This window comes from Sinohyriopsis cumingii, chromosome 18 (genome assembly GCF_028554795.1).
Source record: "Sinohyriopsis cumingii isolate HCF-2022 chromosome 18, ASM2855479v2, whole genome shotgun sequence".
NCBI lineage: Eukaryota > Metazoa > Mollusca > Bivalvia > Unionida > Unionidae > Sinohyriopsis > Sinohyriopsis cumingii.
Genome location: NC_142978.1, coordinates 70,401,406 through 70,427,316, shown reverse-complemented (window position 1 = coordinate 70,427,316; position 25,911 = coordinate 70,401,406). Strand labels below are relative to the sequence as shown.

The following is a 25,911-nucleotide window of genomic DNA, read 5'->3' as shown; positions in this document are numbered from 1 at the left end:
CAATAAGAAAACAGAAAATTAAATAAATTTCTTGACTTTTCAAAGAAATTTTTACCATTTCTATGTAATAATCGTGCATGCCAACCCCAAGAGAGTTATACGTGTAACTTTTGCTACTGTAAGTTTGCCAAAATAAATTCATATAGAACTTATCATGTGCATCTTGTGATGTCATCTCTGACTTTTGGGTCAGCTTACATGCAGGTCATGAGCTTTTTAGTGTTTATACAAATTCAGTCTGGGGGGTCAGATTATATGCGAACAGGTTTATATGCGAGTATATACAGTGCTTTTCTACTAATGACCTTTGCTAATATTTTACGCTGAGTTTCATCTGATGCTTCATATGCCCTTGATTTGCATATATCCTTAACGACAAGCTCTCTCATCACATCAAAATCCGTGTCAGTCATGACCTGTAAAGACAAATGTAAATCTCTAAGTGACCATAGTGAATCACAATGTAACCACAGCTGAACTGACCTGTAAAGACAAATGGCCATAGTATTGCTAAAATATGGTCTTAAACTAAGTAATAGAAAAGAGTGAAAAGTAATAATAAGTTTTGTGAAATTCAACAAATAATTTATTTCCCTAGAATATAAAGTGAAAAATGTATAAAGAACTTACAGCATTGCTAATCCCAAATAATCCTAGAATTTCTAACACAAGTCAAAATGATTCATGTTCTAAATAAGCTTTAGTGGTATTCCAAATAAATACAACACTGGAAGTGTTGATGTGCCTGTGGTGGCTTGTGTCATGGTGATGAACCAACAGTCTTCTGTTGGATCACAATAATACAATCCAAAAATATATCCTTATTTGGATTTCATATTTAAACAGATTGCATCTACAAAACAGTACCTGATTGCAGTTTCATTTAAAATTGTAAATTCATTCCTTGATTTAAGATTTCTATATTGGTTGAAAATAATGAATTATTCACGGAACAGACATCCAAGGTTCAAATGTAAATTGAATTCACCTTTAGGACATATATATGTATGTTCAACTTTTCAAAATGTTCATAATAGTTTAAAATATCCAAAGTTTCAACCAGGATTTCTATCAGTTAAAGAATCTGCACAGTTTTGATGACTGCTTATAAAGCTTTTGGTGCTAAATTTTGCTCAATATGGCTATATTATAATATTTTTGTAAAGAACATGTGAAATATGAACAGAAAACAAATTCTTCAACCACACTCAAAATCTATCAAACAAGAAAAGAAAAAAGGTAACATAATTCTTCATTGCCTGAAATTGGGTACAACCATTGTTCAGTACTGCCCATCACAGCCTTGACATGTACAACTGTCTTTCCTTGCTTAAACTGCACCTTTGTTTGTATGCCACCAGAGTAAGATATATTAACATATGACAAATACCATTATAGAATCCATAATGAACCTTAAAATCGAATAATTTACCTTCTCTACACTGTATAATGCATCTTCCATCTTCTCCTCTGCTTTCTGATATACTCTTTTTTCATCTTCTGAAACATCCTCATCATCAGCAAAGCTTTCAAATTTCTGCTTCATATGCTCCAGAAGTATTTTGATCTGTTCAATGCCGTTTTTCATTTCCTCCTGAGAGCAGCACAAGCTATGAGAATGTGCTACTAAATTACGTACTTTCAAAACCTGTATAATAAACAAACACACACATTTCTTACACATGTCAACTGAAAACATTTGCCGTATTACTCTACTGTTGTCAGGTTCTCAATATTATGGAATAAAGTCCAAAAACAAAAGATGAGGACACACTGTTCCAATAGGGAAATCACACTATTATGAGGTGATGTTTGTACTAATTATTAAATCGTTTTGAGTAAAATATTTCAATATTTTAGATCAAAATGTAGAATATTTTATTTCAAATATTGTGGATGATTTCTTATATGAACAAACTGAAATTTTGATATCGACTATATAATTTTTTAATATAAAAATATAGCATATTTTATAATTAATAAAAACCAAACCCTTTCCTCCAAATCAACAACTGCTCCCCTTCTCTGCAATGCCATCTAGTGCACCCTACACTGTAATACATGACACTAAGTTAACATGATTATTTCCTTAAAATTTGCATTCAGTGTCATTTGTCTGAAAGCAATGTTTTGGCAATACAAAAATCCACTGTATGTCTAAAATTATTTTTCTCTCTGAAGACAAACAGAATCACCAATGTGAGGATTTAACAATTAAATTCAGACCAAATCAGACTGAACTAGACAAGATCACACCACGAGAGTATATATATACCATCAAATTTTATGTGACCATTTTGAAGAAAATCAAAGTACTGAAAACGTTTAGACTCTCCAATGGGAATTTTCCTTTTTCTGTAGAGAGAAATCATTGCGTGTAATAAATTTTTGACCAAAAATTGTGAATTTTTTATATAAAAGAGTATGCTGATAGATTTAATATAAAAATTTTAACATCAACTTCAAGGAAATTTTTTATACCATAAAAATATTCTTTTTATCATGGAATTCTATTTTTTATATATAAAATATATTTTTTTGTAGAAATTTATTTTGTATACTAAATAAACAGTAAAACAGTGCTTCATAAAGCATAACAAGTTTACGTCAAACATAAATTATTGGCATAATATGAAATGGCATGGCTCACAAAAGTTTACAACCTCTTCACAAATTTCTCCCGACTAATATCTATGTCCCTCCATGATAGTAGATAAATATATCTTTACATTGTCCATCCATCATTCGTACATAACATCATAAAAAAGTTCTTCTTTTTAAGGTCATTGTGTGTGTGTGTGTGTGACACATCTTTGATTTTCAGATAAAACAATAAACATCATGGCAAAAAGTCTCCTTGTAACTGAAATCTTTATCCATGCAAACAATCCAGCAGGTGCAGAGCTAAACAGGTGCTGCTTTATCAAAAACACATATAATTAGGTGTGAGCTCTCAGACATTTTCTCATGGGGGATCCGGTAACTTGAATTTGACCACTCCTAACACCAAGACTTTTGGAATGAACTGAAGGTTCGACTTTACAGAATGTGGTTTAAGTAAAAGATCCTATACAGATGTTCTTTAATTATCCTCTGGCTTGAAGCTGTTGGCTGCATCACCTCTGCTTAATGCTGAGCACTCGAACAAAAACACGAGGATCTGATGTTGACAGATGTTTGAGTATCATACCAGCAGTTTCATTGTTTTAACTGTGTGCTATTTTGATAGAATTCTCATTGATTCGCTTTAAATGATCCAATGAAATTGGTTGGTAAGTATAAATAAGAGTAAACTATTCAATTTACAATGGCAGTATTTGAACCTTGGCTGTCTGTTCTGCGAATAATTCATTATCTTCAGTTGTTGAGTTTCTTATTATGTATTGCAGCCGTAAGACGACATAAGCACAGCAGCAATTATACATTGTAATTCATTATAATTGATAGGAGTAACCAGATTACATCATTGTAATTCATTCTAATTGATAGGAGTATCCAGATTACATCATTGTAATTCATTCTAATTGATAGGAGTATCCACATTACATCGCTGTAATTCATTCTAATTGATAGGAGTATCCACATTACATCATTGTAATTCATTCTAATTGATAGGAGTATCCAGATTACATTATTGCAATTCATTCTAATTAATAGGAGTATCCAGATTACATTATTGCAATTCATTCTAATTGATAGGAGTATCCAGATTACATCGTTATAATTCATTCTAATTGATAAGAGTATCCAGATTACCTCTTTGTAATTCATTCTAATTGAGAGGAGTATCCAGATTGCCTCGTAATTCATTCTAATTGATAGAAGTATCCAGATTACATCATTGTAATTCATTCTAATTAATAGGAGTATCCAGATTAAATCACTGTAACTCATCCTAATGGATGGGAGTATCCAGATTACATCATTGTAATTCAGTCTAATTGATAGGATTATCCAGATTACATCAATGTAACTCATTCTAATTGATAGGAGTATCCAAATTACATCACTGTAACTCATTCTAATTGATAGAAGTATCCAGATTACCTCGTTGTAATTCATTCTAATTGAGAGGAGTATCCAGATTATCTCATTGTAATTCATTCTAATTGATAGGAGTATCTAGATTACTTCGTTGTAATTCGTTCTAATTGATAGGAGTATCCAGATTACATCATTGTAATTCATTCTAAGTGATAGGAGTGTCCAGATTACATCGTTGTAATTCATCCTAATTGATAGGAGTATCCAGATGACATCATTGTAATTCATTCTACAGTCAAACCCGGTTATCTCGATTACGTCGGGGGTGTAAAAAAATCGTCGACATAACCGGGTCCCGAGATATCCGGGTTCATAAAAACCGGTAATTTTAAAAATGTCCTTGAGCATTACTCCTGTCTCTTGCTGGTGTTTACTGGAATCCCCTCCCACTGCATGTTACAATAAAATAAACAAAACGCTTAATTGATAATAAAATGAAATGAACTAACCTGGTGTTGTTATCATTTATTCCTTTTTTATCATCATAAGTAATTTATTAAAGAAAAAATATATCTATGAACTCTTTATATCACATGTAGCGTATGCATCCATTACTGTAGTGTGCATCACTTATGTCAGATAACACACGACGCATTTTTATAATTGATGTGAATATTGAAAAACAAATCATGTTTGGTTGTACTCAGAGGTTTGAATATGTTATCAGATTGAAAAATGGATCAAAGAAAATCACAAACGAGAGAGTGAGAGAGAAACATCCACCGATTGTTTTCAGGCACCCGCCATTCACGCATAACACGGTGTTAGGTGCAAAATAACCAAGATTGTATTATATCCAGGTTAATATATGACAGTATCTCGCAGATAAAGATCAATAAATGTTTTTGAAAATACATGTACATGTACATGTACATTGACTGTGAGTGCAAATGACACTCCTTTCGCTAGCATAGGTTACAAAGAGTATTTATTAAAGCAAGTTAATGTTGAGTAGACTACTTACCCCGCAGGCATCAATGCGAGTTTGTATCAATTATGATTCCAGATGGCAAATAAATAGATGTGTGGGTGGTGAATAAACACATCCGGTAGCGAGCAGTAAACTAATTCTTTGAACTTACCGGCAGGATATCAAATACAAAGGTTATTTTATTGCAAAGCAAACTGGAAACTGGAAACTGACTTTTGATTCTTTCAAGTGTGCCGATTCTTATTTTCTTTTCTGTTTTTCTTTTTGCCGTAACGGACCAAAATTGTGCCTGAAAATCGATCGCTTTTGCTGACTATTTCTTGTACAATTTCTGTGAGATTGACGTTAAAAAGTTGCATTTCGTCGAATTAAGCGGGTCCACATGTTACTTCGGACCGAAACTTATGCCCGACATAACCGGGTTATCGACTTAACAGAGGTCGAGATAAGCGGGTAAAAAATAGCATAACAAAGAAGAATTTTTTCGGGACTGGACCAAAACGCTCGACATAAGCGGGTTGTCGAGATAACCGAGGTCGAGATAAGTGGGTTTGACTGTAATTGATAGGAGTATCCAGATTACCTCATTGTAATTCATCCTAATTGATAGCAGTATCCAGATTACATCATTGTAATTCATCCTAATTGATAGCAGTATCGAGATTACATCATTGTAATTCATCCTAATTGATAGGAGTATCCAGATTACATCATTGTAATTCATCCTAATTGATAGCAGTATCCAGATTACATCATTGTAATTCATCCTAATTGATAGCAGTATCCAGATTACATCATTGTCACTGCCAAGAATAGGTATAAATTGATATTGAACTTCCTGCACTAGAGCTTGCATATATATCACAAATTTCATAAAATGTTTGACTAAGTCAAAAAGGTTCAAAATTTAGTTTGAATTAACCCGCTAAACAGGTACATGCAATGGTAAAGATGAGGTTGTTTATTAGTAACATGTGAAGTGAACTTGAATATGATAATGCAAATATTGGAGGAGGGGAAGAATATGAAAAAGTTTGTCTTTACCGAAAGCATTGAGAAAGAGGAATGAAGAAAAAATGAGAATGATATATAAAAAGTTATTCTGTGATAGTTTGCCGATGATTTATAATATTTAAGATCTATGTGAGTGATAAACCTTCAAAAGTTCTAAACCTTCTACAAAAATATTGACTGATGAAACTGGTGATATTATCATGATGGTTGTACTAAAAGTTCGTTTTATTACTGTTTATACATCCATATTCTATCTAGCTATCAGTTTGAATGTAAATATCTCTCCATCCAAACAAACACACTTTTGAGTACCAATACATTATCTGAATATGATACAAACGTGTTTTATAATATACATAAACACAAAGAATTTTCTACCTGAAGATAAAGTGTCACTTAAAAACAATGTTAAATGTTTCATCAATAAACCCAAAAGCACACACACACATATCTCTCTCTCCATATCTCTCTCTGTCTGTCTATATATATATATATATATATATATATATATATATATATATATATATATATATATAAAATGCCTCCTTGTTTGCTGAATACAGATGTCTGTTTCAATTTCATCTTTCTGACAGCTCACATCACATTAAAGTCTTTTATATCAACACAAACAAGATTTATTTTTATAAATGCATCAAGAGTGTCGACACTGCAGCTTTATCTAGATAAACTTGGGTTCGAAACTCTGTGCTCACACTCCATCCTAAATATTATTCATCTAATAGTGAATATGTCTGAAGCAAAGACAAATCTGTGAGGTCACTAATCATGCAGTTCAGCAAAATTTCTCTTCACTTACATATCTTTTAATGACACAACTCTTTAACTCTAAAATAAGAAATCATTATAAAATGGTTGTACCAAGTGTTCCATTGTCAATCTGAGTGGTAATACACCCTGGGCTAAGAAAAGTTATATCGATGGTTCAGTATTATTTTTTTATAGCTACTGCTAGGCATTAATTTCTCAGATACCTCATTATATTAATGGAATTAAAAATCTATATTATCCATTACACAGTTTAGCAGCTAATGGTCATCAAAGAATAGATTCAAAATGTGATTAACAGGCCAAATACAAAAAACAGTCCCTAGAAGGAACATGTTCTACTGGCCAAAAAGAATTTCCATGACCTCAAGTTAAGACCGTTTCTTTCTTTAACTACTGAAACCATCTGATGTTCATCAGTGATTTCAAGATTTTTAAATAAGCTGTTGTGGTGAAGATAACTGAATATCAGTTTGTTACCATTTACATCATGTCTTGCAGTGAAAACACCATGCTGGTATGACCATCCATTTGGGAGGAGTAGCAATAACATGATTTTCCATGTGTAAGCATGACCATTTTCATTTAGTAATGAGACATTACAAGAAGTCTTTTGGTGAAAACCCCATGTCAATATGACTTTCCATTCAGCAGAAAGAGCAATAATAACATTTTCAAAATGGCTACTGTGGTGGCCATATTGGACATCAAATCAGCACGATTTTCATGTTGGACCAACAAGATCTCATACAAATTATTATAGTGAATTCATCCATTCAGAAAGAGAACAAGTGATAACATGATTTTCAAGATGGCTACTGTAGACATGATAGAGAAGCCTTTTTGTGAAAACTTGATTTCAACAAAGCCAGAAGAAGAAGTCGCAAAAACAAGATTTTTTAAATGGCTGTAAAGGTGACCATACACTCTGACTGGTACTGTTTTCAGTTAGACCAAACAAGGCATCATGTGTCAAAACCCCATGCTAAAACTACCATCCATTGAGGAGCAGCAATAATAAAATGTACAAGTCAACAACTCTGGCAGACATATTGGAAGTCCAGGCTGCACCATTTTCATTTAAGACCAACTAGACCATGAGATGAATTCACGTGTATGTACACTTTCATGACAGTCATCCAAGTAGATCAGAAGAAGTAACAATAAGAAATGAAAGACAATAGGACATCTGATAAGTTCTCCTGGTCTAAAAACTGATCACAAAAAAGGGAGAATAAAGAGAGGTTTATGAAAACAGCATCTGATTCAGTATAAAAAAATGGTGAACAAGTACAAGAAAATGCTAATTTTAATGATTTTCTAGATTGCTCAAAATGTTCACAAATTTGATCCTTGTGTTAGTTTTATTCACAATAATTTATATTACTGGTACATGTACATGACATTCTATTACTTTGCAATCTTTATTATTATTATATGTATTATTATTATTTACATGCTTTTCTTATCAAATAAATTACATTTCATGACAAACTCAGTTCCTCTTTCAATTTTCTGCCTCACTGTTAAAATAAATAAACTTTGCACACAAAATACTTTTTCTAGGATATAATTTCAGGAGTCAAGGTCTAACATTGATTAGTATCCTCTCTCTTCACCTTGATATCCCTTCTTTGTTAGAAGTCCCGAGTGGCAATGTGGTCTAAAGCACTCACCTTTACCAATCACTGTCATCTTACATCTGTCTATGTGAGTTCAAGTATTCAGAGTTCAGCCAGTGTAGGCATGTGAGAAAGCCAGTAGCTTCCTGTGGGTAAGTGGTTATTACTGGGGTTTTCTCTGGGCTCTAATCCTCCATCATTTATACTGGCCACCATATGTAACCTATCTGTGCTAAAAAATGGTGTTGAACCACAAGCAACAACAACATCCCCTTTTTGCTATCTTTTAATCCTGTTTATCTGTACTGGATCTCAAATTTGCAATTTAAATTTTCCGATTTAGAAAACATGCTTGGTACTTGTAACAGTGCAAGTTATACTGTATGATTTAACTTTATTAACAATTGGTTTTCTAACTGGAATCTTCTAAGAAATGAACTGATCTCTGGGTAGTTTATACAACAGATTATTGTAGAGACAATTAAAAGGTAAGGTGGTTGGAGATAAACAGTGATCCCTGGGTAGTTTATACAATAGATTATCATAGTCAATTAAAAGGTAAGGTGATTGGAGATGAAAACCATAACACAGCAAGACCCTGGACCACCTTCTGGTTTACAGATCTTTCTACAAGGAAACTTGCATTAATTTCTTTTTATAAGCTACATACAGCTTTTGTTAACAAAATCAGTTTGTGTTAAGAAACTTGTATTCATATTTGTATCAACTACCAAAAATACAATCCGAAATAAAAAAAATTAAAAAATGTAAGCAAGTTGGAAAATGCAAGAATTGTTTTAAACAAGCTTGTCACTCACTCACATAGTAAGGCTAGATCTTTTAATATGCTTGGCACTCACATAGTAAGGCTAGATCTTTTAACATGCTTTGCACTCACTCAGATAGTAAGGCTAGATGTTTAACATGCTTTGCACTCACTCACATAGTAAGGCTAGATGTTTTAACATGCTTAATGCATTCACTCACACAGTAAGGCTAGATGTTTTAACAAGCTTTGCACTCACTCACATAGTAAGGCTAGATGTTTTAACATGTTTAATGCACTCACATAGTAAGGCTAGATGTTTTAACATGCTTAATGCACTCACTCACATAGTAAGACTAGATGTTTTAACAAGCTTTGCACTCACTCACATAGTAAAGCTAGATGTTTTAACAAGCTTTGCACTCACATAGTAAGGCTAGATGTTTTAACATGCTTAATGCACTCACTCACATAGTACGGCTTGATGATTTAACAAGCTTAATGCACTCACTCACATAGTAAGACTAGATGTTTTAACAAGCTTTGCACTCACATAGTAAGGCTAGATGTTTTAACATGCTTAATGCACTCACTCACATAGTAAGGCTAGATGTTTTAACAAGCTTAATGCACTCACTCACATAGTAAGGCTTGATGTTTTAACAAGCTTAATGCACTCACTCACATAGTAAGACTAGATGTTTTAACAAGCTTGCACTCACTCACATAGTAAGGCTAGATGTTTTAACATGCTTAATGCACTCACATAGTAAGGCTAGATGTTTTAACAAGCTTTGCACTCACATAGTAAGGCTAGATGTTTTAACATGCTTAATGCACTCACTCACATAGTAAGGCTTGATGTTTTAACAAGCTTAATGCACTCACTCACATAGTAAGACTAGATGTTTTAACAAGCTTTGCACTCACATAGTAAGGCTAGATGTTTTAACATGCTTAATGCACTCACTCACATAGTAAGGCTAGATGTTTTAACAAGCTTAATGCACTCACTCACATAGTAAGGCTTGATGTTTTAACATGCTTAATGCACTCACTCACATAGTAAGGCTAGATGTTTTAACAAGCTTTGCACTCACTCACATAGTAAGGCTAGATGTTTTAACAAGCTTAATGCACTCACTCACATAGCAAGACTAGATGTTTTAACAAGCTTTGCACTCACTCACATAGTAAGGCTAGATGTTTTAACAAGCTTTGCACTCACATAGTAAGGCTAGATGTTTTAACATGCTTAATGCACTCACTCACATAGTAAGGCTTGATGTTTTAACAAGCTTAATGCACTCACCACATAGTAAGACTAGATGTTTTAACAAGCTTTGCACTCACTCACATAGTAAGTCTAGATGCTTTAACATGCTTAATGCACTCACTCACATAGTAAGGCTAGACGTTTTAACATACTTAATGCACTCACTCACATAGTAAGGCTAGATGTTTTAACATGCTTAATGCACTCACTCACATAGTAAGTCTAGATGCTTTAACATGCTTAATGCACTCACTCACATAGTAATGCTAGATGTTTTAACATGCTTAATGCACTCACTCACATAGTAAGGCTAGATGCTTTAACATGCTTAATGCACTCACTCACATAGTAAGGCTAAATGTTTTAACATGCTTAATGCACTCACTCACATAGTAAGGCTAGATGTTTTAACAAGCTTTGCACTCACTCACATAGTAAAGCTTGATGTTTTAACATGCTTAATGCACTCACTCACATAGTAAGGCTAGAAGTTTTAACATGCTTAATGCACTCACTCACATAGTAAGGCTAGATGTTTTAACGAGCTTTGCACTCACTCACATAGTAAGGCTAGATGTTTTAACAAGCTTAGCACTCACTCACATAGTAAGGCTAGATGTTTTAACATGCTTTGCACTCACTCACATAGTAAGGTTAGATGTTTTAACATGCTTAATGCACTCACATAGTAAGACTAGATGTTTTAACAAGCTTTGCACACACTCACATAGTAAGGCTAGATGCTTAATGCACTCACTCACATAGTAAGGCTAGATGTTTTAACATGCTTAATGCACTCACAATCTTTTAACAAGCTTAATGCACTCACTCACATAGTAAGGCTAGATGTTTTAACATGCTTTGCACTCACTCACATAGTAAGGCTAGATGTTTTAATATGCTTAATGTACTCACTCACATAGTAAGGCTAGATGTTTTAACATGCTTAATGCACTCACTCACATAGTAAGGCTAGATGTTTTAACATGCTTAATGCACTCACTCACATAGTAAGGCTAGATGTTTTAACAAGCTTTGCACTCACTCACATAGCAAAGCTTGATGTTTTAACATGCTTAATGCACTCACTCACATAGTAAGGCTAGAACTTTTAACATGCTTAATGCACTCACTCACATAGTAAGGCTAGATGTTTTAACAAGCTTTGCACTCACTCACATAGAAAGGCTAGATGTTTTAACAAGCTTAGCACTCACTCACATAGTAAGGCTAGATGTTTTAACATGCTTTGCACTCACTCACATAGTAAGGCTAGATGTTTTAACATGCTTAATGCACTCACATAGTAAGACTAGATGTTTTAACAAGCTTTGCACACACTCACATAGTAAGGCTAGATGGTTAATGCACTCACTCACATAGTAAGGCTAGATGTTTTAACATGCTTAATGCACTCACGATCTTTTAACAAGCTTAATGCACTCACTCACATAGTAAGGCTAGATGTTTTAATATGCTTAATGTACTCACTCACATAGTAAGGCTTGATGTTTTAACATGCTTAATGCAGTCTCACTCACATAGTAAGGCTAGATGTTTTAACATGCTTAATGCACTCACTCACATAGTAAGACTAGATGTTTTAACATGCTTAATGCACTCACTCACATAGTAAGGCTAGATGTTTTAACATACTTAATGCAGTCTCACTCACATAGTAAGGCTAGATGTTTTAACAAGCTTAATGCACTCACTCACATAGTAAGGCTTGATGTTTTAACATGCTTAATGCAGTCTCACTCACATAGAAAGGCTAGATGTTTTAACAAGCTTAATGCACTCACTCACATAGTAAGGCTAGATGTTTTAACATGCTTAATGCACTCACTCACATAGTAAGACTAGATGTTTTAACATGCTTAATGCACTCACATAGTAAGGCTAGATGTTTTAACATGCTTAATGCAGTCTCACTCACATAGTAAGGCTAGATGTTTTAACATGCTTAATGCAGTCTCACTCACATAGTAAGGCTAAGTATGATACCTCTTGAATTTTTTCATGTCCAGACGTGTCATCTGCCCCAACTTTCAGCCAGTCTTTAAACTGCTTGCAGCTAGAGATGAGTCTGAGAAGACCCATGATATCTGTGTCTTTAGGACAGCTGTTTCCTTCCTTCTGTCCAGATGGCATAAAAGCCTTACCTGTTTCCCAAGGTTGGGACTCCCATTTCTCTATGTTTACATTCTTTATGTAAATTTTGTTGCTTTCATCAACCGTATTCAAATATTTGTTTTTGAGATATTCATTCAAAATTTTTTCCTTATTGGCTCCACTTTTTGTCTTTTGCTTTTTATGTATCTCTTGTATCTCTTCCCTTAGTTTGTTATGCAATTTTTCTATTTCTGATTGCACAGGTTCATGTAATGGCTCCTTCAAGTAAAGTAGCGCCCTCCCTAATCGAAGATATCTATGATGCCCTTCACGGTCTAACACATACTTAGAATCCCTGAAAGATAAAGGTACAGCTAGATAACAACCAATCTAAAATACAAAACACCATGACATCATACAAAAAAGTCACTGAACTCTATATGCTGATGTCTTCTTTACTGCATGATAAAGAATCTGAATGTGCCAAGTCATCACAAAAGTATGAAACTGGTTCTCTTACTTAATTTTCAGATACCAGCTTGTCTCAAGATGAGACCACCCATCACATGTTTTTACCTCGTAATAATAAACAGAAACTGTGTAAATTTTTGTCCAGTCAGGCCTGAATCTGAAAGAATTTCAGAGTTTTTGTTTGAGCTGATATATTTTCATGAGCCATTTTCAAATGACTTTACTTTTTAGTTGTCACTTTTGATTGGTTGAGAGTTGAAATTCATACTCAAGCCCAAAGTTATATGATCTCTATGCCTGGTCTTGGATTACAAGAAACATTCTCACATTCAGAGTAAACAAAAAGCCTGATGTCTGATTGGTCAGTGATTTGACATTAGCCAATCAGACAGCAGAATTCCATGTTAAGTTTCGTTTGAATTTGCAAATTTTGTAAACCTGGAGCTTGCAGGAATCTGATCTGAGATTACAAACAAAATTATTGAACTCAAGACTCAACTCAAATTTATGTTGTCTGATTGGTTAGTGATTTCACTATAGCCAATCAGATGTCAGAATTCTAAAAATGTGTATTTCAGTTCATGTTTAACAGTTAATGGAAACCTAACTAATGAATGTATTTTTTAACATTGAAATTTTACTTATGCATGCAAAAAATATCACAACTGCAATGCAATTCCAGGTCTAGTGAATATTCAACCTTTGAGATTAAGTCTGAGCATAAAATTAATTGAATCCACCACTAAGGACTTTGTTTTTGACAAGTTAATTTTGATTGGCTGTTTCATAATTTAAAGTCAGTGCATTAATGATTCACATAAAAACATGTAAAATACATTCTAATATAATAAACTCAAGAGTTCTTTAAACTTTCTGAAGCCCTACTGGCAAAACAAAATCTGGAGGAATTCATCACAAGTTGTTTTGTTCCTTAATTTATCTTTATTAACTGCCGAGTATTTAAATCAACAAAGATTTTCTTAAGAAACTCCAACATACCAAATTTAGTAACACAAATATTTTCTTATATGAGTTAAAATGTTCATAAGTTAAATAAGTACAAAACTTTGAACCATAGCCTTTGACCAGGACATCATTGTTACAAAGATCAATGAACTAGTCTCAGATACTGAAATCAAGTATACCCACGAATCAAAATTCCCTTGGTTTACTCCATAATTAATTTTTTTTAAAGACACATTAGCACTTCAACCTTGAAATCAAAGTCAAAATTGTTCTCAGGTAGAGTTTATAGTTCCAAGATGGGAAACTTACAATATACCAGAAACAGAACATTCTAGATGAAGTCGGTTACTGACAGATATGGTACTTTGATAAATGTCAAGCTGTTGTTTTAAAATTAGACAAAACAGTGGATAGTGGAAAATATTAAGAAAATATTCATATACAGAAACGAATTTTAACAAACCAAGAAAAAATAGCTGGGTCTAGTTGTGCAATATTGTTTTCTAATCAAAATATCTCAAAGTATTAATTGCTTTGCAAACAGAATTTTAACATGACGTGGTATACATCTGGGTCTACAAAGCTTGTTAGGTGAAATCAGCAGAAAAAACTAAATAGCATCTATCTTCTGGTACATTATGTGAACAGAACCTATGCTGGACATGACTTATAAATCAATATATCTGGTATGTATCACCTTTATAAATCAATATATATGGTATGTATGACCTTTATAAATTAATATACATGTATATGATATGTAAAACATGACCTTTATAAATCAATATACATGTATATGGTATGTAAAACATGACCTTTATAAATCAATATACATGTATATGGTATGTAAAACTATGACCTTTATAAATCAATATACATGTATATGGTATGTAAAACATGACCTTTATAAATCAATATAATATGGTATGTATGACCTTTATAAATCAATATAATATGGTATGTATGACCTTTATAAATCAATATATATGGTATGTATGACCTTTATAAATCAATATAATATGGTATGTATGACCTTTATAAATCAATATATCTGGTATGTATGACCTTTATAAATCAATATATATGGTATGTATGACCTTTATAAATCAATATAATATGGTATGTATGACCTTTATAAATCAATATAATATGGTATGTATGACCTTTATAAATCAATATAATATGGTATGTATGACCTTTATAAATCAATATAATATGGTATGTATGACCTTTATAAATCAATATATATGGTATGTATGACCTTTATAAATCAATATATATGGTATGTATGACCTTTATATATCAATATATATGGTATGTATGACCTTTATAAATCAATATAATATGGTATGTATGACCTTTATAAATCAATATAATATGGTGTGTATGACCTTTATAAATCAATATAATATGGTATGTATGACCTTTATAAATCAAATTATAATATGGTATGTATGACCTTTATAAATCAATATAATATGGTGTGTATGACCTTTATAAATCAATATATATGGTATGTATGACCTTTATAAATCAATATATATGGTATGTATGACCTTTATATATCAATATAATATGGTATGTATGACCTTTATAAATCAATACACAGTGGAGCCTCATTAACCAGGACTCAATGGGAACGGAATTCCTAAATATTAATTTGCTCCGTTAATCAAGAAATCCGCGTTCCGGATCCAGAAATCAAAATCGGGGACCAAAGTGTAAAATTACATTAAAACCTGTCTCGATAATCCGGAAATAATCTGTCCAAAAATAAGAAAATTCGAAAAATCGTATGTGAAAATACAATCAGAAGAATAATACATAAAACACAGTAGTGAAGCCCTTGAGAATCTTAGTGGTCACTATCAATAACTAAGTAGCATGACCATATTGTAACCAGCGATTGTATAAACAATGTCTGTTTTAGCTAGTTGCCGACGGGGGTGTTAATAATTAAATAAACACACTGGGATCAAATCATCCACGCTTTTTGACATAACATATGGTAAATAAATTAAAAGTGTCATTGAGCCTCTTTGTTGTTTACCAATTGTATGTAACAATCACAGTTTATTGTTTGCTGTGCAAATACAGTTGACATTTTTAAGCTGTGGACAGTATAGGGCTTCAAAGAACCCAGGCAAACAAAGGTTACAGACTTCTTCAGGAAATTGACATAATAAATGTATGTACAGTACATACATGTACATGAACATAGTGTGATGTGTTCAATGTGTTAATTGTCTAAACTTCTATTTACTGTATATGTACGTACAAGCTCATGTTATGACCTTTATATATCAATATAATATGGTATGTATGACCTTTATAAATCAATATATATGGTATGCATGACCTTTATAAATCAATATAATATGGTATGTATGACCTTTATAAATCAATATATATGGTATTATGACCTTTATATATCAATATAATATGGTATGTATGACCTTTATAAATCAATATATATGGTATTATGACCTTTATATATCAATATATATGGTATGCATGACCTTTATAAATCAATATATATGGTATTATGACCTTTATATATCAATATAATATGGTATGTATGACCTTTATAAATCAATATAATATGGTATGTATGACCTTTATAAATCAATATATATGGTATGTATGACCTTTATAAATCAATATGTATGGTATGTATGACCTTTATAAATCAATATATATTGTATGTATGACCTTTATAAATCAATATATATGGTATGTATGACCTTAAACACTTGGATTAAATAGCTAAATATTTATACATGGTATAAAATGTTTTCACTTTTTAAAATGTAGCTGATTAGGAGTTATATATTGCACAGTAATGGATACTTTTTTAGTTTGATCTGAATGGTGTGATTTTAAGAAACTAATTAAACCTTTCTGTGAACTGTGATTATCTCCCCAATCATGGGCCCCGAGTGGCCAAGTGGTCTAAAGCACTCTCTGTTACGGATCACTGCCATCTCACCTCTGCATGGGTTCGAGTCTCGCATTCAGCCAATGTGGGTATGTGAGAAAGCTTGCCAGTAGCTTCTCATGGCTCGGTGGTTCTTGCCGGGGTTTTCCCGGGTTCTCCCTCCACCATTAATACTGGCCACCATGTATAGCCTACCGTGTGCTGAAAAATGGCATTAAACCCCACAACAACAATCTCCCCCATCAACTTCATGATATAAAATAGTTAGCATTTAAGGGTGGATTTGTCTCTATTTATTGAGTTGGGTTGTTGTTTTTTTTTAAGATTAGTGTCATGAAAACTTTTTCTGTTTCCAATTAAATAAAATTTCACATATTGGAAACAAGTTTGTTGTTAAACAGAATTTCTTGTGTAAATGTTTTTGCTGTAACATTAAAAAAATTATCTATTATATTAAAATTTGACAACTTGAAATATGTTGTAGAAATAGTCTCATTTTTATTTTATTTAAAAGTGCATTTCTACTTACTAGGTTTTTAGTGTACTATTTTACATTTTGGCCAAACTTCACCCCATACATTAACCCCCCACCCCTGACTAAAGCAATCCCATTTCAACCCATTTTTCAAAATACCCAATGTTTTAAAATATACAGCCAATTCAAAATTGTGTCTAGGGTGGCTCTTCTTCTGTAGCAGCCATATTGTAAACCCATTTAAAATTTCTTCTCTTGAACAGCTGAACTAATTTGGACAGTCATCTGAGTAAATCTCTACAAATAACTTACTTTGGTACAGTTGTACTGCCTATAAATCCTATCTGATTTAAAGGTGTGGGTGATACAGTATGTGGAAATGAATGGGAATTTCAACCTAAATAGAAAAGGACATAAAACTGGAGAAATAGTGGGCAGCTTGCAAACATAAATATACCACCATTTTTACCTCATCCCATCCCTACCCCCATATAGCAATGACTTTATAGTCAAACAAGTTCATCACTGGGTGACATATATATCTTATTTTAATGACCATTAAAACAGATTCAAAGCAATCCACCAAAAACAGAGTAAGTTGGATTCACGTAATTTGCATCCCACCATAAGTAAAAAGGGGCAATAACTCTGACTAAAATTGTGGGAACAAATATTTCTCATTACCAGTATATGCATGTTTCGATGCTTACCAATAAATATTTGCATTGCACGAATAATTTTAGTCAAAAGGCCACCACCCATGCAAGAGGAGTAGCAATAAGATTTTCAAAATGGCCACTATAATGCCAAGTTGGAGGTCAGGTTAGTACCATTTTCATTTCCAAAAGCTACATATGTTAAAGTGCTTAATTGAAAACATCATGGTGATACAAACATCAATTTAGCCACTTTGGAGGTTCCATCAGCATCATTTTCAGATAGGAACATGTACTATATACATTGCAGGAAAAAAACTTAAATAGAGTATGGTTATCCATTCTGAAGAAATAGCTGAACTGGTAACAAGATTTTTTGGTTTTTGGTAGGTCACGTCAGCATCATGTTCATGTATAGGGTTTATTCATGGCAGCCAAATCTAGGCTACAGAACTGACTCAAGTTTAATTCCATTCAAGACAAGCAGTGGCAAGAAAAGTTTCAGGAGCGATTGCACAAGCATAAGTGAATACATAAAAATATAAAATATAAAAAAATTAATTTGTAACATCTGTGAAAAAGATATATATGCATTGAAAAGTAGCAAGTATTAATACTGTTTGACTGTCTTAAGAAGAAATACCAGAAGTCTGCCTATTGTTTTTTGGAATGATGTTCTATACCAATGGACCAGTAAACTGAAAACTCATCATAAACAATTCCTTCTTTGATTTTGGTATAATGTAACTTCTAAGAGACCATCAAATTGGAGTACAATAAAACCTGTCTTGAAAGACCACTGTTATGTGAGACCACCTGTCTTGAGAGACCATATTCTCAATGCACATATTTAATGATCATATAGTGTTATGACCTGTTACGTCAGAGACCACCTGTCTTGACTTAATAGACCTTAATTTTATGGAGGTGTAGTCTTTCAAGACAGGTTCTACTGTAGCAGCAACATCTCTTTGGATAAAGATATTCTTTAGGTATATGGGAACAATTTTTCTGGATACATTTACATAAATTTGGTCTTTCTAAAGAATATACTTTCACATTTTGGTAACGTTTATATACATTTCACTGCATCCTTAAAATTGTGTAGACATTGATCTATGGCATGCCCTCCTTTGGAGTTTTGAATGTTTTCTTATGTTTGATTTAGAGACACTATGGGTGAATGTAACATTTATAAAAGATGACCCTACACTTAAAAGGAATGAAATGTTCTCATTTCTTGAGAAGTCCAAGATAAAAAAAAACAACTTTTAATGAAACCTGTTTAGTGTGAATAAACCAAGTTTTATTATTATCTACAAATACTCAAGAACTTTATCATGAGAGGTCAACTCATACAGTATTAAGGATACCACTGTCAGACTGAACTTGGAATTTGTCACTATCTAGTCTACATCATTTTTGTTTTCTTGTAACTAGTAGGGATTTTGTCTTTTCTGTACATATATTTATAATAATATTTTCTTTACACAATACTTTAATTTTGTTAAGAGCATATTTTAAGTTATTTTCAAGTTCAGTTTTAATTTTACATGACTCTGACAAATTTTATTTCCTCTCTTACGGGGTAACTGATGGTCAATAAATCGAACAGAGGTTGGTCCAAGAAAAAAGCCCTGTTGCTGAGTGGTCTATGGCATCAGTACATACTTGGCAGATTACTGACATCTCACCTCTCTTTGCATGGGTTTGAGGCTTTGGCTTGGTCAGCATGGGTATGTGAGAAAGCCTGCCAGCAGCTTTCCATTGGTGGGAGGTTCTTCAACTGGTTTTCCACCAGCTGTTTACTGGCTGCCATTTATAGCTATCATGTGCTAAAATTCCACAAAACCAACTCCAAAATTAATATTTTGGCTTCCAGAAAGGTGACTATTTAAGCAGACTATTGCACTCAATCAGTAAAGTATGAAGTAAACCAGTTTCAGAAATTTTCATTACACTGGTGGAATTTTAATCTTCAAGCAAACTTATAAGGTCTATAAAATCAAAAGCTTTATGAAAATCAACCACAACAAAAAAAAATTCTTTCTGGTGCAGTTTGCAGTTGAACTTATAAGCTTGTATTTATGGTAATTATCTTTTTATAACTCAGTCTGTCTTTAATGTATATAGAAAACAATACTAAATTATTTCCTAGCAAAGTTTTAACCTCACAACAAATGGAGGTCAAAGATCACCCCAAATTTCTACTTTAACATAATTCAACTCTGTGTTTGAGCAAGCTGACAACTTTAAAACTACCCAAAGGAATTTTTATGCAACTCGCAACGTTTAATGTTTAGGGAGAGAAAAAAACTCATCAAAGTGAATTTCATACACAGGAGGAAGGAATGGAGAGGCCAAATTCACCCTCTGATTTCAAAATATTTCAAGAGAATTAAATACTTCATACTGATAGGTAGTCAGTTGACCTTCTACCCCCTTCATCAGTCCTTAGCCCATTGGGGCTGATGCTAGTCAGGTAGGAAGGTATGTGTGTATGTAACAGACAGACAGATGAACTTAAAACATTATAATATAACATGCTCCACTATAAATAGAATTTACTTCATGTTAACCAGTGGTGAAGTGGGAAGGCTACTGATGAAAACTTTTTTGGGCAATACACTGTATTATATTGGATCCATTGCTCTGAACTTTCACTACCATCTGTATTCAACAGGCAATGCAATGTTGTCATTACTCACCCGTTCCCTGTAATCAAGGGGTTCTCCTCTCCTGCTGTTAGAGAAACTGAAGAATCAGAAACAGAATGTAGATGTTCTGGAGGTATGGGAACCTCACCTTCTGGGGCTCCATGCTCTATGATCAGTTTGGTTGCCATGCCAATAAGTTCACTGCATCTGGATTGCTTTGCTACAAAGTAAAGTTGCAATCAGCAGCAGCAGACACACAAAAGTATGTATCGTAAGATGTTGATGGATTTATATTTTTGGAAGTTAATGTTTTTTAATAGTACTGACTGGACCTTTCTTGGATTAAACTATTTTAAATGTCTTCGTCATGTTCACTTATCAAAAGAGTAAAGTTCAACTAATTCAAACATTTTGATTCTAAATGTTTTCTCAAAGTTCAGACCAATAACACTCGCATGAAACAGTTGAAATCTTTATTAAAATAGCACATTTAAATGATGTTTGTTTTTCGTACCTCCTCTCCCTAATAATAATAAATGCTAAACTGTTATAATGTAACTCCTACAGACAAGCTCTGTTTCCAAGGTAAAGATAAAAAAATGCTTAACACTTACAGTATATACTCACTTATAAGTTGTGTCTAACTGTAAACAACATAAACCATGCTCTAATTTGCACAATGTACTGGCAGATCAGGGCCATTATGCAGTTTGCAGTCAGATTTGATTTATAAACAAGTATATATGGTATCTACAACCATAACCCAAGGTTTTAAAGGAATGATCTTAAATGATATTAACAAGTTGTGCAACGTTCATGCAAGCATGCAAATCCAGAAAAGTCCAGGATCACAGAATACACTTTTTCTTCAAAAAGCACAAGGATATGAATAATTCTGCCTACCTTAAAATGTGCATTATTATAGGCTGAAGTGGTTTCACACATTGAGCTTGTTTAAACATCTGGCCAGCCACTTTCATAAAACATTTCAATATTTAAGAATCATGAAGTATTTAGCTCAAAATTATGTGCCATGTTACAGCTTTTTGAGAAAATTTTTTTTTTGAAATGAGGGATTATCAGCTTAATTCACCAACATTTTTTCGTCCATAAGCATTTGTAAAACTGCAAAGAGCTCCCATCCTATGTACCAACCAACATTATTAAACTTGTTATAAAAACAGGTTTAAGAAAATTTTCTGTTCATAATATTCCTACTTTCCAAATAACAAGGACTAAAATTCAAATATTTATTAAGAAAGTTCTAAACTTTGAGCAGTTTTATCAACAGCTTTTATAACACAATAACCTGCTTGACTGTGAGATATTTCACTGTCATGTAAGACGTAATTTTAATTGAGATATTACACTGTCATGTAAGACAGCTTGACAATGAGATATTACACTGTCATGTAAGACTTCTTTTTCCTGAGATATTACTGTCATGTAACACTGCTTGATCATGAGATATTACACTGTCATGTAACACTGCTTGATTATGAGATATTACACTGTCATGTAACACTGCTTGATTATGAGATACTACACAAGAAAGACTGCTATGTCACTGTCATGTAAGACTGCTATTACACTGTTATGTAAGACTGCTATTACACTGTTATGTAAGACTGCTATTATACTGTTATGTAAGATGGTCCAATTGTGAGATATTAAGCAGACACTTAAATCCAGTGGAGTTGCACTGCCCAGAGTAAATACACATATAACTTTATTAAAAAGGACAAGTTTTAAAATATATTCTCTCAAACTAAAGTTTTTAAAAAATTAAAAAAAATGCATTGAGCTTACCATATTTACTTTGTGGAAAGTATGTCCTTGTAATAAACATGTAAACTAACCCCTTCCCCACACCAGAAACTCCAGTTTGAATTGAAAAAATAATAACAGCATGAATCTTGTAAATTCACACTGAAAACCAGGTAGTAAAGAAATGGTTTAACTCAAAATGATTTTATTGATTTATAAAACAATAACCTCTGCAGCTAATTGTTGTCCATGCCACTGGTTAGATTAAGAATTAATAGTTAATATTCATTCTAAGTCAAATTTGCCTTTCTATTCACAACAAAAGACCACTCTTAATGTATAAAAAAACACTAGTGACCTCATCTGTATATTGATATATACAACTTCTCAACATTCTTCTCATTCCCTTCTTCTTCTTTGACATCTTTTCAACTATTAACACTATTAACTCTATATACTATAGTGTCGGCTTCAAACTTTCCACATTTAATATAACTAGCTGTTATAGCTCACAAGGACATAGTATTAGTAGTGGAGGTAAAAACATTCACTAATAAGTTCACAATTACTGCTTTGCAATTAAGTTGTGTTTTGACAGGAAATGGTGAATGAGATAATATTAAACATAGGATATCTCCATGAGTACCTTGAAAACTCCTAGATCAAGAATAAAATTTGTAAAGAAAAAAATGTCATAACTGGTAATCTCCTTGAAGTTAATCAAGCATCTGTCTGTATGTGTGTGTGTGCCTGTGTCTGTGTGTTAATGCAGGACATATTTCATCATCTAGCACACAAAAATGGACGTTTTAACATGAGGCAAACCCATTAGTTCAAATATGTCATTTTATATTTCACAAGATTAAATATACCTGCTATTATATACCAAACTTACTCATAAATTGAAGCTGACATGATTAAAGTCGCAATTCTAGCACACCACCCTACACTTTTTTAATACATTTACCTCCCTTTCGACTGTATTTATTGGCTGATTATATAAATAGCAATGATTAAAGAGAGCAGTATGATTGGGATTACCTTGTATATTGGAAGTATCTTCACAGAAACTTGATAAACACTGAGTCAGATTTCTTCAGCAAAAGATTATTTCGATGAGTAAAAGGTACCCTAATGTATTTTCCATTTATTTCATCTAGCTCACAAAGGGATGATTTTTCTTCCTGCAGGTACAACATATGCTGGCACACATAATCAAGCATTGCCCAAAATGATTAGAATTTTTTTCACACACAAAAATATAGGAATATTAAAAAATGAAAATTACCTCATTAATCATCATTTTATGTTTCACTGGAACAGATTAAATCTATCAATCATGTATGTGTGCATGCTTGACCTTAGTCCATGATTGAGGATTGAATTTTTGTGTTTACCTGATTTTTGTCATCCTTGTAAGTTACAAAGAAGTTTTATGATGATATTTGAGTTCATGGTCTAGCCTTATTTAAAAAGATTTAAATGTTCTGGAAAAGAGCTTTTAACCCACATCCTGGTCATTTTAATGTTATCTTAGGTTTTTATATCATGTTGTCAAAAACAAAATTATTCATTTTTATTTTAATATCAGTCTGTATAATCACTTTAAACTGTGTTCAGATACACGTTGAGAATAACTATTTATTTAAATTATTCATTGAAATTACAACAGTTCACTGTCTCCTTGGACTAAATACTTTGGGATTATTGAGGACTCATCCGAATACATTATAGATTACATCATTGCAGCACATCAGGACATTCAGGACTATTGGAATTCATTTGTAACATTCCATACTCTAGGACTTTAGATTGAAAATTTAGATTTATTTGAAATTTAATTCACAATACTGTTAAGTTCCCTTATTTTTATTTTGTAATGCACACACAGAATTAAAACTGGCTTGTTGAATGTTATTAAACTTGTGGATTTGCTTCTTTCTATTACATAGTTTGTATCAGAAAATGTAAATAATTTGTTGAGCCATGCATGGTTGTTCATTTTTACTACTATGACTGGAAACTTTATGAGCATTCACGATGAACATCAACCAAATGGAAGGGTGCAGAGATACAGTATTTCTTCTTAGATGTAACCACCCCCACCCCCATCCCTGGAAGGTGTGTGTACTGGGGGAGGCATTGAGAAGCAGGCAAAAATACCATGTGGAGGGGCTTTTAATTAGATACATGAATATTGAAGTTTTGGGTACACACGTCCATTCCAATAAGGATTGACAGTGTTTTGTTGTGTTAAGTCTCTCTTAATGCTGTGTGTGTTAGCATTTTACTTGCAGTATTATGGATTTCTGCTGAAGGCTGAAATACAAGAACACGTACATAAAAACTGCATCTGGTTAAAAAAAAAAAAAAAGTTACTTTCGGTTTCAAGTAGCCGCCATTGTGACCATACTTCTAATGTAGACCCACAGTGTAAGATGTCGACTTAATTGCCTACGATCTTCTAGGCATCTGGGTCGACGTCTTACATTCATAAGCACTAGTTTATGTTAGTATAAAAAGGAAACTGTTCACAACATCCACTCCCCGTCTGCTTACATTGTAGTGCTAACTTCCACTGCAACTTGAGGAAGTTCCCACAACACATTAAAGTTCCTTATGCCACAGCTACATCCTTTGGAAAGGCTGAAAGTAAGACTTAGTTATTCATGCTGTCTTTAAAGTAAAAGAAATTTACCTTAATACCTGATTGCACGTTATTTTCGATGTTTAAAGCGAACGAATTCTTTTACGTTGTTTAGTAATGACTATTCAATGCGGTAAAATGTTGATAGTCACGTGATATTTATTTTTAATATTTACCCGCGACACGTTGAGAAAGTAGGCGGGTGAGTGGCAGAGTATCATTCATTGGACGGAATAATCGTTGTCATCTTGACTTCATCCTACTTACGTTGGGTTTATTATTAAGCCCTTTCGGCTGCATAAGGTTAATATTTAAAAACGGACATATCAATTTAATGCATTCATATATCAGCAAACATTTGTGTCAAATAGATGAGCAAGGTACCCATTTATGCAGGGCTGGGTTAAGGGGGGGAGGGGGTACAGGGTGCACGTGGCACTCACCCCCAACCTATAGTCCAAGCCCGGCCCTACGGCAAGGCGAACGAGGCAACCGCTTTTGCTGCCTTTGACCCCGCATTCTGCCTTGGACCCTGCATGCTACCTTAGGGCCCGCACATCCTAGGGCCGTGGATTACGTGTTTAAAAAAAAACAACATATACAGGTCTGATCCGCCCAATACGTAACCTAATATAGCTACAATAATTATACACATATCAAGGACAGTTTAAGGACTGCTTTCAGGGTGCATTTGTATCTTGCAAGGACCCTGCCCTCCCCCCTCCAAGCCCCAATGTGGCCATGTCAGAGAAAATCTTCTTTGAAATAAAATGTTGTCAT

The 25,911-nt window shown here is 33.2% G+C and overlaps 1 protein-coding gene across 4 annotated transcripts in view; it reads right to left on the bottom strand.

Annotated features, from left to right (window-relative positions):
- LOC149776926 (uncharacterized) overlaps positions 1-25,282 on the bottom strand; it is a 37,772-nt gene extending 12,490 nt beyond the window's left edge. The window contains exons 1-5 of one of the 4 annotated variants that reach the window (XM_089941647.1): positions 25,183-25,282; positions 20,769-20,937; positions 12,447-12,909; positions 1,433-1,648; positions 306-416 (exon numbers count right to left, since the gene is read on the bottom strand). In XM_089941647.1, coding sequence (XP_089797773.1) covers positions 306-416; positions 1,433-1,648; positions 12,447-12,909; positions 20,769-20,905 — 927 coding nt within the window. In that variant the 5' untranslated portion in view covers positions 20,906-20,937; positions 25,183-25,282. Of the gene's footprint in view, positions 1-305; positions 417-1,432; positions 1,649-12,446; positions 12,910-20,768; positions 20,938-24,863; positions 25,002-25,043 lie in introns of those variants that run through there. The other 3 variants (XM_089941648.1, XM_089941646.1, XM_089941649.1) reach the window with 3 other exon arrangements.
- Between the last annotated feature and the right edge of the window lie 629 nt (positions 25,283-25,911).